This window comes from Schistocerca piceifrons, chromosome 7 (genome assembly GCF_021461385.2).
Source record: "Schistocerca piceifrons isolate TAMUIC-IGC-003096 chromosome 7, iqSchPice1.1, whole genome shotgun sequence".
Taxonomy (NCBI): Eukaryota; Metazoa; Arthropoda; class Insecta; order Orthoptera; family Acrididae; genus Schistocerca; species Schistocerca piceifrons.
Window position 1 is genome coordinate 494485214 of NC_060144.1, and position 16974 is coordinate 494502187.

Consider the following 16974-nt stretch of genomic DNA (forward strand, 5'->3'; position numbering starts at 1 on the left):
CACCTGAAAGAAGTATATCCGCAACCCATACCGGACCTGCAGAATCTGGAGCAATAGATTCATGCTGCCCATGATGACACTCGGTTCCAATATGGTGCATTTGAACACGTGCGTCAGCCTCTGCTGGGGCGTGTTTGCATATGCTTCGAGGCCCATGAGAGCCACTTCTGACACCTAATCTAACGGTGTCTCATCATTGCATATCTTGCACTTCATTGTACTGTGCAGGCATGTTGAGTTAATAAATAACCTGTACCTGAGACAGCATGCATTTATGACCATGTGCCGTATGACCTATTTTGCTTCTAACCATCAAAGGAAAAGTTTCCTGAAGTTTGACTCTTTTTAGCAAAATTCGGCAGACAGCGGTGTAACAAATGTCTCATTGATAATCTTTTCATATTTTTGGGCCAGTCATGTAATAATTTTTGAACGGAGTTAATGAACTAGTAACTTCAATAGGATATTTGGCGCTCATTCTGCGACTCGATTGTTTTATTGCTGGAAAACATGTTTGCTACCTGTCTGCCACTCATTCCATCGATTTTATAGTTATCTACACGTGGGGACGCCAAGTTCAATAGATTTTGACGATGGCTTCACTTAACGAAGCCTAATTACAAGCAAACCCAACATTGCTGTACTGGATAATGGCAGATGTACAGTCAAATGGCGGAAATATCATTCAGACACATATCTCATTGGCTGCTGAACTCCCTTAATCCAGAATTTCATTCTCAACTCAGATAACATTATACTAAGTGTCGGGATAAACGTTTGCCTCATAGATGAGCAAAAAGATGCAGCAAAGCTGTCCAACAATAAAAACTGGGTTACGCTGGTCTCTGGGAAACATTGGAAAAGGACGAGTTCTTCCTAGTGGACAATATTGACTTCCGCTTTCCTACGAATGCTGATCTCTTTTGGCTCTTCATTCAGACGTTCTGGGTGGTCGGTATTACCGTTGTTCCTGTTGGTTGTGTTCTCTGATGTCTATCTGAAACACACAACACACAAACACACGTAGAATAAAGACAGTTGTTAGTCAATATTCTGGAAGAAACCAGTTTCGCCTGCATGGTGATGTTTTACAGCTTTGCGTGCTGTAACCAAGCTGGAATTGTGACACTGTTCTAGTAGAGGTATCTGCCTGATCACCTGTACAAATCCCGGAAGGAATTTGTAGAGTTCGACGACCACAAAATCACGAAGTAGGTGCAAGCAAGTTGTGAGTTTGATTTAGTTACCACTGTAGATGGCCGATGGGAGTATCGGACGAGATATCCAAAATGATATCTCCACCATACGAGACTATTACAGGGCCCGGATAAAATGTAACGTCGGGTGTAGCAGCACAGAGAGGTGGCGTAGCCAGCTCATTGCTTTGGCCCCCACCTCTTCCTCATGTTGTTGCCAGCTGATGACCCTACCGAAGGTGACACTTGGGTGCTGAGCCGTACGTCTCCACTACACCATGTCACCCAGAATTTCTATCTGTAGCATGTTGTCTGGACTTGGTGGCTAGGCATGATGAGTACGTGGCTCTAGCGAAGTACTATCTTTCTCTACACTAGCTCTGTACGTCGGAGGAGTGAACAGTGAGCGTGACCGATCTCTAAAGTTCATTGGCTTCATATGTGTGTACAGGAAGGTCGCACACCCTTGGCAGTATCTTGTTACTGTTCAGTTAACTTTCTATAACTTTATGAAATTTCATGCAGGATTATGGTTGGTAGCACGAAGCTTCAGTTCAGAGTTTATGAACGTATTCAGAAGCTACAATTCAAATACTGTTCTTCCTTTCAGCTTTGAAATCCACGAGTACATCTGTCGAATCTTTTTCTAAGTTCCCGAACTCCTGTAGAAATTTTAGAAGACTTGTGACCCGAAATACTTTAACACTTCAGTCGCGACTGATACACCGTTCATCAGCACACATCCGAACTCCTCGACATCTCAAAGCGAATTGCCAAAGACCACACTACTCGTATATTGACTCAATCAATCGTCGCAAACCCGCAAGATTACGCATACTGTACATGTTATTATAAAATATACTTGTGTGAGTACTCTGTATGACTCGAGCTTGCGCTCTGATTCCTTACTGATGTTAAAGAATACCTGTTATCAAAAAATCCGACGTAAATCAATTTGCTTGTTGCACTTGAACCTTGAAAAGAATAAAAATTACATAACCTTACAACTACCATAAGTGTACAATGAAGACTTTCACGACCGGATATTTCAACTGACGAGAATTTTTCCGGGTTGTATGGCCGTAGTCCATGGAACTCTTCTATCCCTGACGTTTCGTCCAAAGCTGCGTAGGACATCTTCGGAGGTGCTCCTGGTTGTGCTGTCTTACCGACTGACGAGTCGGACGTAGAAGAAAGGCCTAAATACCAGACCAGGCCCACTTTCCACGGTATTTAGGGCGTACCGACTGACGAGTCGTACGTGGAAGAACGGCCTAAATACCAGACCAGACCCACTTTCCACGGTATTTAGGGCGTACTTCGACGTCCGACTTGTCAGTCGGCAAAACTCAGCACAACCAGGAGCACCTCCGAAGATGTCCTACGCAGCTTTGGACGAAACGTCAGGGATAGAAGAGTTCCATGGACCACGGCCATACAACCCGGAGGAATTCTCGGTACAATAAGTGTAATACATGAAACAGGGCTAGAATTCCACCAGCCTTGCTGTGGCACACTAGGTTTTTGCTGCAGGTCCTTGTTATTTGCTTTATATATTATTTGGTTAGTCAGTCAATATTTGCATTATTTACTGTTATCTGTATAAACACAATAACGTCTACAGATAGCTATTGTATTGTATTAACTAAAAAAGCACTTAAAATTATTTTCTTCAATTTATTTTGCACTGACTTCCTTTTTAAAACCTAGAAATTAACATTCCGGCTCAGAACTCAAATTATATTACTTTTAATAGAAATGATACCTTTGGTACTGCAGTTCAAGCCCTTCTTTTGTCCTACCTTCTATGTAAGGATCTCTCGTCTAAGTTCTGTTTGTCCACCCCTAGGAGCGGTGCCGCCACTCTTCAGTCACCATATGCGCACACTTCTCGCCGATCATGATGGAGGCGACGTTGGTGTTGCAGCGAACAATGACTGGCATGACGGACGCGTCAGCTACACGTAGATTGCGCACGCCGTGGACTCGCAGCCACGGGTCAACGACCGCGTCTGCATCCGCGGAGGGCCCCATCTTGGCGGTGCCCACAGGGTGGTACCCTGAGCTGGTGAGGTGTGCCACAGCGCATCGCCAGTAGTCGTGTTTCAGCAGCGATGAGCGGTTGCAGTTCTTCAGAGGGAACTGCTTTACAGAGTAACCAGCTTTCTGCATCGCCTCTGTCGAGCCAAACCTCTGGGCGAACTCCACCCCAGCAAGTAGATTCTCGAAGTCATCAGGGTCTTCAAGGTAGCCAGGGTAGATGAGTGGCAGGTCCGTCGGGTCGGTACTCTTCAGCCTGATGCGACCACGGCTCCTAGGCGCTAATAATACCAACGAAACTAATATCACGTCCTCGTTTTCAACAAGTTTCTTCAGGGCGTTCGTGGTTTCTTCATCCAAAGTGAGAGCTTTGGCAGTAAAGATGTTAGTGGTGCGTTGGGCAAGCGAAAACATGAGCTGTATATCTGGGTAGTTAGTTGTATCGATACTAGGAAGGACAGGTGGCGCTTTATCTGTCACTGTGAACCCTGTGTAAGAAATGAGTCCTGGTGTTGAAAGAGAACCTGTCCTGTTCATCAAATATTTAAAGAAATTCTCTTCAGCTGTTGTTCCCACCAAATGTTTCCTTGTGTAACATAGTCCAAAATAAACCAGATGGTCCTGAAGATTGTAACCTACTTTGAGATCCTTCAGCACTGGTACACCAACCTTATCCAAGTGGGCTTTTGGCCCAATTCCAGAATGCATCAGTATGTGAGGTGTGTTGATAACTCCTGCTGACAATATTACTTCCTTTCTTGCTCTAACTTCCTTGATAGTGCCGTCTTTGAGAAACTGTAAGCCGTATGCTGCCTGGTCCTTTTCCCGAATCAGAACCTTGGTTACGTATGCAAACTTCAGGACATGCAGGTTCGACCTCTCTGTCACTGGCAATAAATATCCACGAGCTGTGCTCCACCTCAAACCATTACTGATGGAACAGTGTGTATTCCCAAACCCCACATGGGACTCGGCACTGTAGTCCTCAATAATTCTGTAGTCTAGTTCTTTGGCAGCGGCGTCTAGTGTCTCAAAGGCAGGATCTAGGCGCTCTGGTTTCGTGACGTGAATAGGACCACTGCACCCATGTACACTTGCCATGTGCGGTCTTTTCTTCAGTTCCTCCTCTTCAAAGGCCTCTAGCTTCTTGAAGAAGGGCAATACTTCCTGGTACGACCAGCCATCGTTACCGAGTGCTGCCCAGCCATCGTAGTCCTGTGGGCTGCCTCTGATATATGTCATGCCGTTGATTGAACTGCTACCACCGAGGCCTTTGCCTCGTGGCCAAGCACACCTTCCATCCACCTGTGACAGACAAGCGCGACCTTCCGGTTCAGTCTGGTACGCCCAATCCATCTGAAACAAAAATTATCCATTTGTTTATGCCCCTCCTGATATTCAGTGAAATCTTATATAATTAGTTGGGTTTGTTGTTGTGCTCTTCAGGCTGAAGACAGGTTTGATGTAGGTCTCACGCTAGCCTCTCTGTGTAAATCTCCTTACCCCTGGATAACTACTGCAGCCTACATCCATTTAAACCTCCCTACTGTGGTCAAGACTCGAACGCCCACTTCACTTTTTTCCACTAATACTTAAATTACAAAATTAAATATTCTGAGATGCAATGAGGAGCTGTCTTACGAATCTATTATACCCTTTGGCCAAATTTTGAAGCAATTCACTTTTCCCCTCAAGAGGAGTCAGTACGTTTTCTACACCTATATCTACATCCATATACCTCAAGCCAACGTATGGTGCGTGGCGGTGGGTACTCTGTACGACTACTAGCCGTATCCTTTCTTTTCCACTTGTAGACAGAGCGAGGGGAAAAACAGCTATCTATCTGCCTCCGTATAAGCCCGAATCTCTCTAATTTGTCCTTCATGGTCACTACGCAAAATGTACGTTTTCGGCAGCAAAGTCGCTCTGCAGTCAGCCTCAAATGCTGGTTCCTTAAATTTTCGCAGTAGTGCTCCTCCCTCTAATGATGACAATTTGAGTTCCTGAAGCAACTCTGTAATACTTGCGCGTCGTTCTGACGTACGGTAACGAATCTAGCAGCCTGCCTCTGAATTGCTTCGATATCTTTCTTTAATCTGACCTGGTGCACATCTCAAACACTCGAACAGTGCTCAACAATGCGTTGCACTAGTGTCCTACATACGGTCTCCTTTACAGATGAACCACTCTTTCGTAAAATCCTCCCAATAAACCGAAGTAAAGCATTCGTACTTCCGCACTATGATACTTACACGCTCATTTCATTTTATGTTGCTTACAACTTTGCACCTAGATATTTAATCGATTTGACTATTTCAAGCACCACACAACAATGCTTTCTCGAAAATTATGGGTTCGTTTTTCCTACTCATATGCATTTAATTTTCATTTTTTTTTACATTTGGAACTAGCTGCGGTTCATCAAACCAACTAGAAATTTTCTCTAAGTTACCTTGTATGCTCCTACAGTCACTCAACGACGACATCTTCCGATACACCACAGCAACAACAGCAAACGGTTGCACACTGCAGCTTACACTGTTCGCCAAATCACTTATGTATACAGCAAACAACAGTGGTCCTAGCACACTTGTTACTCTCATTTGTGACATGTTCCTATCTACCAAATTCGCAACATTCATCTGTAGCACTAGTGAGATGTTCTTAGCTATCAAATTCCCAACACTCATCTGCAGCAACATACACTACTGGCCATTAAAATTGCTACACCACGAAGATGACGTGCTACAGACGCGAAATTTAACCGACAGGAAGAAGATGCTGTGATTGCAAATGATTAGCTTTCTAGAGCATTCAAACGTGTTTGACGCCGGTTTAGACACCTACAACGTGCTGACATGAGGAAAGTTACAACCGATTTCTCCTACACAAACAGCAGTTGACCGGCGCTGCCTGGTGTAAGGAGGAAAAATGCGTACCAACACGTTTCCGGCTTTGATAAAGCTCGGATTGTAGCCTATTGCGATTACGGCTTATCGTATCGCGACATTGCTGCTCCCGTTGGTCTAGATTCAATGACTGTTAGCAGAATATGGAATCGGTGGGTTCAGGAGGGTAATACGGAACGCCGTGCTGGTTCTCGACTACCAGTCGAGATGACAGGCATCTTATCCGCATGGCTGTAACGGATCGTCAAGGCACGTATCGATCCCTGAGTCAACAGATAGGGACATTTGCAATACAACAACCATCTGCAAGAAGAGTTCGGCGACGTTTGCAGCAGCATGGACTATCAGCTCGGAGACCAGAGCTGCGGTTACCCTTGACGCTGCATCACAGATAGGAGTGCCTGCGATGGTGTACTCAACGACGAACCTAGGTACACAATGGTTCAAATGGTTCAAATGGCTCTGAGCACTATGGGACTCAACTGCTGAGGTCATTAGTCCCCTAGAACTTAGAACTAGTTAAACCTAACTAACCTAAGGACACCACAAACATCCATGCCCGAGGCAGGATTCGAACCTGCGACCGTAGCGGTCCTGCGGTTCCAGACTGCAGCGCCTTTAACCGCACGGCCACTTCGGCCGGCGCACAATGGCAAAACGTCATTTTTTCGGATAAATCCAGGTTCTGTTTACAACATCATGATGGTCGCATCCGTGTTTGGCGACATCGCGGTGAACGCACATTGGAAGCGTGTATTCGTCATCGCCATACTGGCGTATCACCCTGCGTGATGGAATGGAGTGCCATCGGTTACACGTCTCAGTCACCTCTTGTTCGCATTGACGGCACTTTGAAGAGTGGACGTTACATTTCAGATGTGTTACGACCCGTGGCTCTACCCTTCATTCGATCCCTGCGAACCCCTACATTCAGCAGGATAATGCACGACTGCATTTTGCAGGTCATGTACGGGCATTTCTGAACACAGAAAATGTTCGACTGCGGCTGTGGCCAGCACATTCTCCAGATCTCTCACCAATTGAAAACGTTTGGTCAATGGTGGCCGAGCAATGGCTCGTCACAATACGCCAGTCACTACTCTTGATGAACTGTGGTATCATGTTGAAGCTGCATGGACAACTGTACCTGTACACGCCATCCAAGCTCTGTTTGACTCAATGCCCGGGCGTATCACGGCCGTTATTACGGCCAGAGGTGGTTGTTCTGGATGTTCTGAGTACTGATTTCTCAGGATCTATGCACCCAAATTGCGTGAAAATGTAATCACATGTCAGTTCTAGTATAATATATTTGTCCGATGAATACCCGTTTATCATCTGCACTTCTTGTTGGTGTAGCAATTTTAATGGCCAGTAGTATATGTAAAGAGCTTATATTCCGATTTGTCCGTAACTCTTATTGTCCAAATATTATTTCACATTACACTTCACAACAGAAAATACGTTCAAGAAAGATTTACTGACAGGCAAATTCACATCGTGTGATAACAAATTTCTCTTTTTCAAAAATTCTTTTCTTGCTATTTGCGGTCTTTATTTTATATCCTCTTTTGCTTCGGTCATTTTCAGTTAAATGTACTTCCAAAGTATGTGCTTCCAGAATAGTAATAGTCATCTATTACTTTTAGCATTTCATTTATTAATTCAGTTTAATCGGTATCGGCTGAGTCATTTCAGCTCTTGTAATTACTTTACTTTTGTTGGTGTCAGTCTAATAACCTTGTTTAAAGACCCAGTTATTGTTGTTTTCTTCAGTCCGAAGACTGGTCTGATGCAGATCCCCATTCTGCTCTATCCCGTGCAACCCTCTTCATCTCCAAATAACAACTACAAATTACATCGTTCTGAATCTGCTTTCTGTATACTTCTCTTGGTCCCCATGTACGACTTCCCCCCCCCCCCCCCCCAACACACACTTTCCTCCAATACTGAGTTGGTGATCCTTTAACGTCTCATAATGTGTCCTGCCAACCGATCCCTTCTTCTAGTCCGTTGTGCCACAAACTTCTTTTCTCACCAGTTCTATTCAGTGCCTCCTCATTAGTTACGTGATCAATGCATCTAAACTTCAGCATTCTGCTGTAGCACCACATTTCAAAAGGTTCTCTTGTCTTATTGTCTAAACTGTTTATCGCTCATGTTTCACTTCCATACACGTCTACATTCCATACAAATACTTTCATAAAAGACTTTCTAAGATTAAAATCTATATTCTAAGTTACCAAATTTCTCTTCTTCAGGAACGATTTTCTTTGCCATTGCTAGTATACATTTTATATCCTCTCTACTTCGGCCATTATCCGTTACTTTACTGCGCAAATATCAAAATTCAACTATTACTTTAAGTACTCTACAATATCTGAAATTTGTTGAATAATTTATAACTTTTGAACTGATGCAGGTACAGAGCACAACGAGTGCTAATTGTTAAGGTCTCTTCGAAATATAACGACTGATATACTTGTATAGCTTGCAGCATTAATATTTCTTTGGTAAAACATCAGGTTTTTTTAAAATTTGTTTCTAATAATTAATGAAAACAAATAATACAAGACAGATACACGAACAGAAAGGCAGTGGATGATAGTGGGTGTCGATAAACACATCTCAACATCATTAGTTTGTGATATTTGTAGTTATTGTGGCGTTATTTTGTTTATTAATAATTTTTGCATAGTTTTGCCCATATTTGTTTATTCTTTACAAATACGTAAATTCTGATCAGTGTATCAAAAAGAGCACTCCAAATCCGTATGGGAAGTCGTGCCTTATAAAGAACTGTAATGTTATTTGGTACCACAAATGGACAAAAACTGCTTTCGCACTCTGCAAAGATAATTGGAACACATTAAACATTAATTCTGGGCAAACTATTGCAGCTATAAATTTGTGGAACATAGGTTTTTTGGTAAGAATTTGAGTGCGCATATAATGGCGCAAACAGAATTAAAATTGTTCTTCGATGTAAAATGTTATGCAAAGAAGTGGCGATCAATGGAAAGCAGTTACGTGGCGTAGCTTGGAGAAATTCGGATGGAGCGTATTTAAGCAGAGCTGACACATAGCTCCAGAACACTTTGGTGATAGTTTTGCGGTTCCAGAAGTGTTGAACTTTTTCACGTGTGCACGCAAACGGAAGACAGAATTTTCACGACGAATCCGGACTTAGGGTATTATCGGTGTGGAACACAGGAGGGACTTGTGTTTCTCACGGGTTGTGTCTTTTGGTGATTGTTTCTGCAAGCGAACGGGACTTTGCCGCAAAACCGTAGCTGTTTCCATTCGAGTGCCGCCGCACCTAGCCGCAGAAGCGCTGCAGTGGGGCTCTGTTTATTTTTGAGCATTCTGAAGTGTGCTTTGGGATGGCAACGGGACTTAGTTTCTGATATGATCAGGCTGCACTCTAATTATTTTCACCACCTTTAGGTGGCTGATTGTGAAACAGTGCCACTGGACTTTAACTGTGTTTAAACCAGTCGGGTCTCTGAATATTTTGTGGCATCCGATACTTAGGAGCTCCGCTAGTGTCGAGTGAACATCACATCATCGGGACTAGGCCGTGTTTTAGCTCACTGATCGATTCTCTAAATATTAATCGATGTTCTTCAGTATTCAACAACTATGAAAATTTATAGCGTGTTCAGTATCGCTATTGAGGGCTCGAGTAATAATTAAAACGGCACGTAACTATTCGGAAGATACCACCAATGAACCGTATTTAGGTATGAGTAAAAACTTATGAATTTTGGTGAACTTGACACACGCATTCCTGATGTCCTTAGCAGTTAAGTCCCATAAGATTTCACACACATTTGAACATTTTGACATCAGCCTCCGGGTTAACATCTACACTTGTCGCCGGCCGCTGTGGCTGAGCAGTTGTAGGCTTTACAGTCCGGAACCGGTGGCAGGTTCCAATCCTGTCTCGGGCATGGATGTGTGTGATATCCCTAGGTTAGTTAGGTTTAAGTAGTTCTAAGTCTAGGGGAGTGATCACCTCAGATATTAAGCCCCATAGTGCTTAGAGCCACTTGAACCAATTTGTACTTGTCGGTCAGCAGCATCGAGAGTATTTTAATTATGCACTTAACAGGTGTTCAACGCATATGCCTGACTATAGAAAGGGTAGGAGATCACACCCTAGTTAGAAGACAGCTAGGGAGCAGCCGTATTTGCAGCCCCATTCCATTCCCCGACAATCGCAATAGTGACAGGGCTATGCACCAAGACCACATCCCCAGCTTATGCATCCCCTTTATTATGATGCAGGGCTCAAGTACCACCTACATAAAAGCCCATTATTTCAGGAGAGAGCGGAATACGCTGGACACTTGACAACAAAGAAGGGTTCAACCCACTGACTCGCAACGTGATAACTGTTGACCTCTCACGTCTCCAAGACCTACAGGAGCTTCAGACCTTTTTGGGTTAGGTGAATTATTACTCTAGGTTCCTCCCAAAAGTAGCACACATTATGTACGCATCCACTCAACCAGTTGCGGAAGAAGGGCGTTTAGTTCCGCTGGTTGGCTGCCCATGAGCGTGCTTTCACCTAGCTGACGCACGTGTCATGTTCAGTGCCCTGCCTTACGCCTTTTCCGCCATCACATCCGTTTGTTTTGGTGGGTGATGCTTCCCGCTACGGCAATGGTCCAGTGCTTGTGCACCGTAACGAAAAACCCATCGCCTATACATTGAAGGCAATGACACCTGCTCAGAGAAACTACTCTCACATCGAGGCTTTGGCGATCATCTTTGTCATTAAGAAATTCCACCTGTACCTCTTTGGGACTAAATTTAGCCTCATTACTGGCTACAAAGAGTGGCTGTCACTCTCTGAGCCACACTCTCGGCTTCCAGAACAGATGGCTCAAAGGCTCCAGTGTTAGGCTCTTTTCCTCAATTCTTATCACTGAACTATTGAACACAAGCCCACTGCACAACATGCAAACGTGGATTGGCTCTCTCATCTACCCTCGGGACCAGACTGAACATCTGACCAACAGGAAATCTTTCTCACTGATGTAGAATGACAACACACCTTGGATGGGTTTCCCATTACTGATACTCACGTCACTGCAGAAATGTGCTGATGACCCTATGTTATGGCATGTTACGTACATGTGCTACATGGGTGGCCCACTTATTTTTCAAAATCTGCTGGTCCAGAACTCTGGGCCAAGGCTCGCCTTTCTCATCATTTGTTGCTATCTCCAGTGTTCTACAGCTGGATACTGAGAAGAATACGCCCCTATTGTCATCGCAACTACCTTATGCTGCCTTGTCTTGGAACTCCTCCTTTGTGGGCATTGAGGTATGTGTTGGATGAAAGCCGTTCACAGGCGACATGACTACTGGTCAGCACTGAATAAAGATGTGGAGGCCGCGGTGCGCAGCTGTCCCGTGTGTGCCCAAAATCAGTCTATTGTGCCTCAGTCTTTCGGCCCATGGCCAATTCCCTGCCGATATGTACACTACTGGCCATTACAATTGCTACACTACGAAGATGACGTACTACAGGCGCGAAATATAACCGACAGGAAGAAGATGCTGTGATTAGCTATTCAGAACATTCACACAAGGTTGGCGCCGGTGACGACACCTACAACGTGCTGACATGAGGAAAGTTTCCAACTGATTTCTCATACACAAACAGCAGTTGACCAGCGTTGCCTGGTTAAACGTTGTTGTGATGGTTCGTGTAAGGAGGAGAAATGGGTACCATCACGTTTCCGACTTTGATAAAGGTCGGATTGTAGCCTGTCGCGATTGCGATTTATCGTATCGCGACATTGCTGCTCGCGTTGTTCGAGATGCAATGACTGTTAGCAGAATATGGAATCAGTGGGTTCAGGAGGGTAATACGGAACGCTGTGCTGGATCCCAACGGCCTCGTATCACTAGCAGTCGGGATGACAGGCATCTTATCAGCATGGCTGTAACGGATCGTGCAGCCACGTCTCGATCCCTGAGTCAACAGATGGGGACGTTTGCAAGACAACAACCATCTGCACGAACAGTTCGACGACGTTTGCAGGCCACGCGGGATTAGCCGAGCGGTCTCAGGCGCTGCAGTCATGGACTGTGCAGCTGGTCCCGATGGAGGTTCGAGTCCTCCCTCGGGCGTGGGTTAAGTAGGTGTAAGCTTAGGGACTGATGACCTTAGCAACAAAGTCCCATGAGATTTCACACACTTTTTTTTTTTTTTTTTTTTTTTTTTTTTTTTTTTTTTTTTTTACGTTTGTAGCAGCACGGACTATCACCTCGGAGTCCATGGCTGCGGTTATACTTGACGCTGCATCACAGACAGGAGCCCTTGCGATGGTGTGCTCAGCGACAAACGTGGGTGCACGAATGGCAAAACGTCGTTTTTTCGGATGAATCCAGGTTCTGTTTACAGCATCATGATGGTCGCATCCGTGTTTGGCGACATCGTGGTGAAATCACATTGGAAGCGTACATTCGTCATCGCCATACTGGCGTATCACCTGGCGTGATGGTATGGTGTGCCATTGGTTACACGTCTTGGTCACCTCTTGTTCGCATTGACGGCACTTTGAACAGTGGACGTTACATTTCAGATGTGTTACGACCCGTGGCTCTACTCTTCATTCTATCCTTGCGAGACCCTACATTTCAAAAGGATAATCCACGACCGCATGGTGCAGGTCTTGTACGGGCCTTTCTGGATATAGAAAATGTTCGAGTGATGCCCTGACCAATTCAGAACGTGCGGTCAATGGTGGCCGAGCAACTGGCTCGTCACAATACGCCAGTCACTACTCTTGATGAACAGTGGTATCGTGTTAAAGCTAAATGGGCAGCTGCACCTGTACACGCCATCCGAGCTCTGTTTGACTCAGTGCCCAGGAGTATCAAGGCCATTATTACGGCCAGAAGTGGTTGTTCTGGGTACTGATTTCTCAGGATCTATGCAACCGAACTGCGTGAAAATGTAATCACATGTCAGTACTAGTATAATACATTTTTCCAATGAATACCCGTTTATCATCCGCATTTCTTCTTGGTGTAGCCATTTTAATGGCCAGTAGTGTAGACCTCATATGGACCTTGGTGGTCCGTTCTGTGCTCTATGTTTCTCACTGTCCTGGACGCTTATTCCAGCTACCATATGTGGTTAGCATGGCGTCCACCATTAAAAAACGCCATCTTCAATGTACTTATACAGATTCTCGCCATCGAAGGGCTTCCCCACATCCTCATGTCTGACAGTGGGCCTTAGTTCATGGCATTGGCCTTTGAACAGTTTTGCAATGCCAATAGCATTAAACACACTCTCCATCCATCGTCCAATAGTGAAGTGTAGCAGATGGTGTGGATGTTTAAACAGCAAATGTTGACAGCAGTGAGCATATACACTACTGCAGAGGCACTCACAATGTTCCTGAGCACTTACAGGACTGAACGTGTCCATGACCACAGCCCAGCAGAGCTGCTTCATACGGGGCAGCTGCATACTCTCCTGCACTTCCTAGCACCACAGGCCTCAGAACCTCTGATCCAACATGCTGGATAATTCCCCCTCCCCCCAGATTCAGAGATCTGAGCGCTTTCATATGGCGCAAAATATCCGTGGATGCCAGCTATGGTGGTGGCCACACATGGGCAGCACCTTAGAACAGTTGTTACTCCAAGGCATTTGGAGCATCAGCATACCAGCCAACTTCATCCCAACTACAGATTGCGCCACCATTGATGGGTCACTCGAAGTTCGGAGTACGACTGCGCACCCTTGAAAATCCCTCAACCAAACGAGTACAGTTTGCACTCTAGGCCACTGCTGGCAGTTCCTGTGGATGCAGGTAAGGAGATTGTTGAGACCTCACCACAGCATAGATCCACTCATCTCCCACACTGCCGTTCCCCATTGTATTACTCGACGTCCCACGGACCTTCTTCCAGCTGGTGGGCTCCACCACCGGGACACAAACCGTTCTGGCTGTTCACTCTCCAAAACATCAAGAAGGTCACTTCAGATCCAACGTGCCCATTTCGGGAGGGGCCGGGGGGAGGGTGATTTGGTATCACAACCCCAACAAGTTCACCGAGAGAGGGGGCGCAGTGGTTAGCACACTGGTTTCGCATGCGGGACGACGACGGTTCAATCCCGCGTCCGGTCATCCTGATTTAGGTTTCCCGTGATTTCCCTAAATCGCTCCAGGCAAATGCCGCGATGGTTCCTTTGAAAGGGCACGGCTGAATTCCTTCCCTGTCCTCCCCTTATCCGATGACACCGATGACCTCGTAGTTTGGTCTCTTCCCCCAATACAGCCCAACAAGTTCAAAGCGCGCCAGAATGCATAGCACAGGTGCTCTCTCGTATTGCTCATTGTACTATTGCTTAGTTCCTGATAGTGCTACATTTAGGCTCTTGCTTTGGTTCGCTCTTGGAACTTGTCGTTCTGTTGTGTTGTCTTCGTTGTCCGTTCACCACTATTGTTGTCTTTCTTTGATTTTCGGCGACTCACCGAGTTACAATGTAGCACATTCACTATTAAGAGCCATATTGATAACATTTTCTCAGTTGCAGCGCTTTGTGACTTGAATAGGAAATTTGTTCCTAGGTTCGTGGCCATATTGTATTTTGGAATAATTTTTGTAATTTGAGCGAAGGACTGCAGCACACAAAAAGTGAATACTATCATTGCAAGATGGAATAAGAAAATAAATTTGAATCACAGGCCTGGCTAAAGGCAAAAGTCTGAAAAGTATTCCAAGGTAGAACGCTCTCCCCTACTAGTATGAAGCGTAGAAAGTAGGAATTTACCACAGCTTCCTACATGCCGCTCCCATAGAGGGACTACAGAAACAAGGTTGATCTGATTACTTCGCGCACAGAGCCATTCGATCCGTAGTTTTTCCCCTCCTCCATGCGTGACTGGGATGAAAGAAATGCAGTGGGAAGTACCACGTGCCATCCACGTCACGGTGGTTTTGGAGATTACGGACGTAGACGCAGACGGGGATGTAGGATGTGGGGACGTACCTCGGTCTGCCACAATGTCAGAGAGAGACCGGGGACATCCGACGTTGGGGAAGGGTCTCCTCCCGCCTCCAGGAGCAGAACCCTCCAGCCGGGGTTCTCGGAGAGCCTCGCAGCCACCGCAGCCCCCGCAGACCCGGCGCCGACCACCACGAAGTCGTACTCCGTCAACAGGGGCGACGCGTCCCGCGGGAAAGCACTGCGGTCGGCGAGTGCGCACTGTGCATGCGTCAGGGAGGCCAGCAGCTGCCAGAACAAGGCGCCGACACTGCCGCCCCCGCCCGAAGCGCGCGCCTGAAGAGCGGCTGCAGCCGCGGGTGGACTCATCAGGGCAGGGCTGCCTCTGGACACGCACCACATATCGCTACTGTAACATTTACATTTCTTCAAAATTTCGACATCTACACTACTGGCCATTAAAACCGCTACACCAAGACGAAATAAAGATGATAAACGTGTATTCATTGGACAAACATATTATACTAAAACTGACATGCGATTACATTTTCACGCAATTTGGGTGCATACATCCTGAGAAATCAGTACCCAGAACTACCACCTCTGGCCATAATAACGGCCTTGATACGCCTGGGCATGGGGCCAAACAGAGCTTGGATGGCGTGTACAGGTACAGCAGCGCATGGAGTTCCAACACGATATCATAGTTCATCAAGAGTAATGACTGGTGTATTGTGACGAGCCAGTTGCTCGGCCACCATTGATCACACGTTTTCAATTGGTGAGAGACTGGAGAATGTGCTGGCAGGGTAGCAGTCGAACATTTTCTGTATCCAGAAAGGCCCATTATCCTGCTGAAATGTCGGGTTTCGGAGGGATTGAATGAAGGGTAGAGCCACGGGTCGTAACACAGCTGAAATGTAACGTCCACTGTTCAAAGTGCCGTCAATGCGAACAGGTGGTGACCGAGACGTGTAACCAATGGCACCCCATACCATCACGCCGAGTGATACGCCAATATGGCGATGACAAATACACGCTTCCAATGTGCGTTCGCCGCGATGTCGCCGAACACGGATGCGACCATCATGATTCTGTAAACAGAACGCGGATTCATGCGAAAAAATGACGTTTTGCCATTCGTGCACCCAGGTGCGTCGTTGAGTACACCATCGCAGGCGCTGTTGTCTGTGATGCAGCGTCAAGAGTAACCGCAGCCATGGTCTGCGGGCTGATAGTCCATGCTGCTACAGACTTCGTCGAACTGTTCGTACAGATGGTTGTTGTTCTGCAAACGTCCCCATCTGTTGACTCAGTGATCGAGACGTGGCTGCACGATCCGTTACAGCCATCCGGATAAGATGCTTGTCATCTCGACTGCTAGTGACACGAGGCCGTTGCGATCCAGCACGGCGTTCCGTATTACAACCCACCGATTCCATATTCTGCTAACAGTCACTAGATCTCGACCAACGCGAGCAGCAATGTCGCAATACGATAAACCGCAATCGCGGTAGGCTACAGTCTGACTTTTATCAAAGTCGGAAACGTGTTGGTACGCATTTCTCCTCCTTACACCAGGCATCACAACAACGTTTCACCTGGCAACGCCGGTCAACTGCTGTTTGTGTATGAGGAACCGGTTGGAAACTTTCCTCATGTCAGCACGTTGTAGGTGTCGCCACCGGCGCCAACCTTGTGTGAATGCTCTGAAAAGCTAATCATTTGCATATCACAGCATCTTCTTCCTGTCGGTTAAATTTCGCGTCTGTAGCACTTCATCTTCGTGGTGTAGCAATTTTATTGGCCAGTAGCGTACATCTGCCGCCTTGTGGTGCCTGCCAGT

General features: G+C 46.0%; 1 protein-coding gene across 1 annotated transcript; it reads right to left on the reverse strand.

Annotated features, from left to right (window-relative positions):
- Window positions 1-3041: 3041 nt before the first annotated feature.
- LOC124709043 (glucose dehydrogenase [FAD, quinone]-like) lies at window positions 3042-15530 on the reverse strand. The gene is made up of 2 exons (XM_047240689.1): window positions 15174-15530; window positions 3042-4592 (listed from the first exon to the last, which is right to left on the reverse strand). Exons 1-2 carry the CDS (start codon window positions 15528-15530, stop codon window positions 3042-3044), a joined length of 1908 nt encoding a protein of 635 aa, XP_047096645.1.
- Between the last annotated feature and the right edge of the window lie 1444 nt (window positions 15531-16974).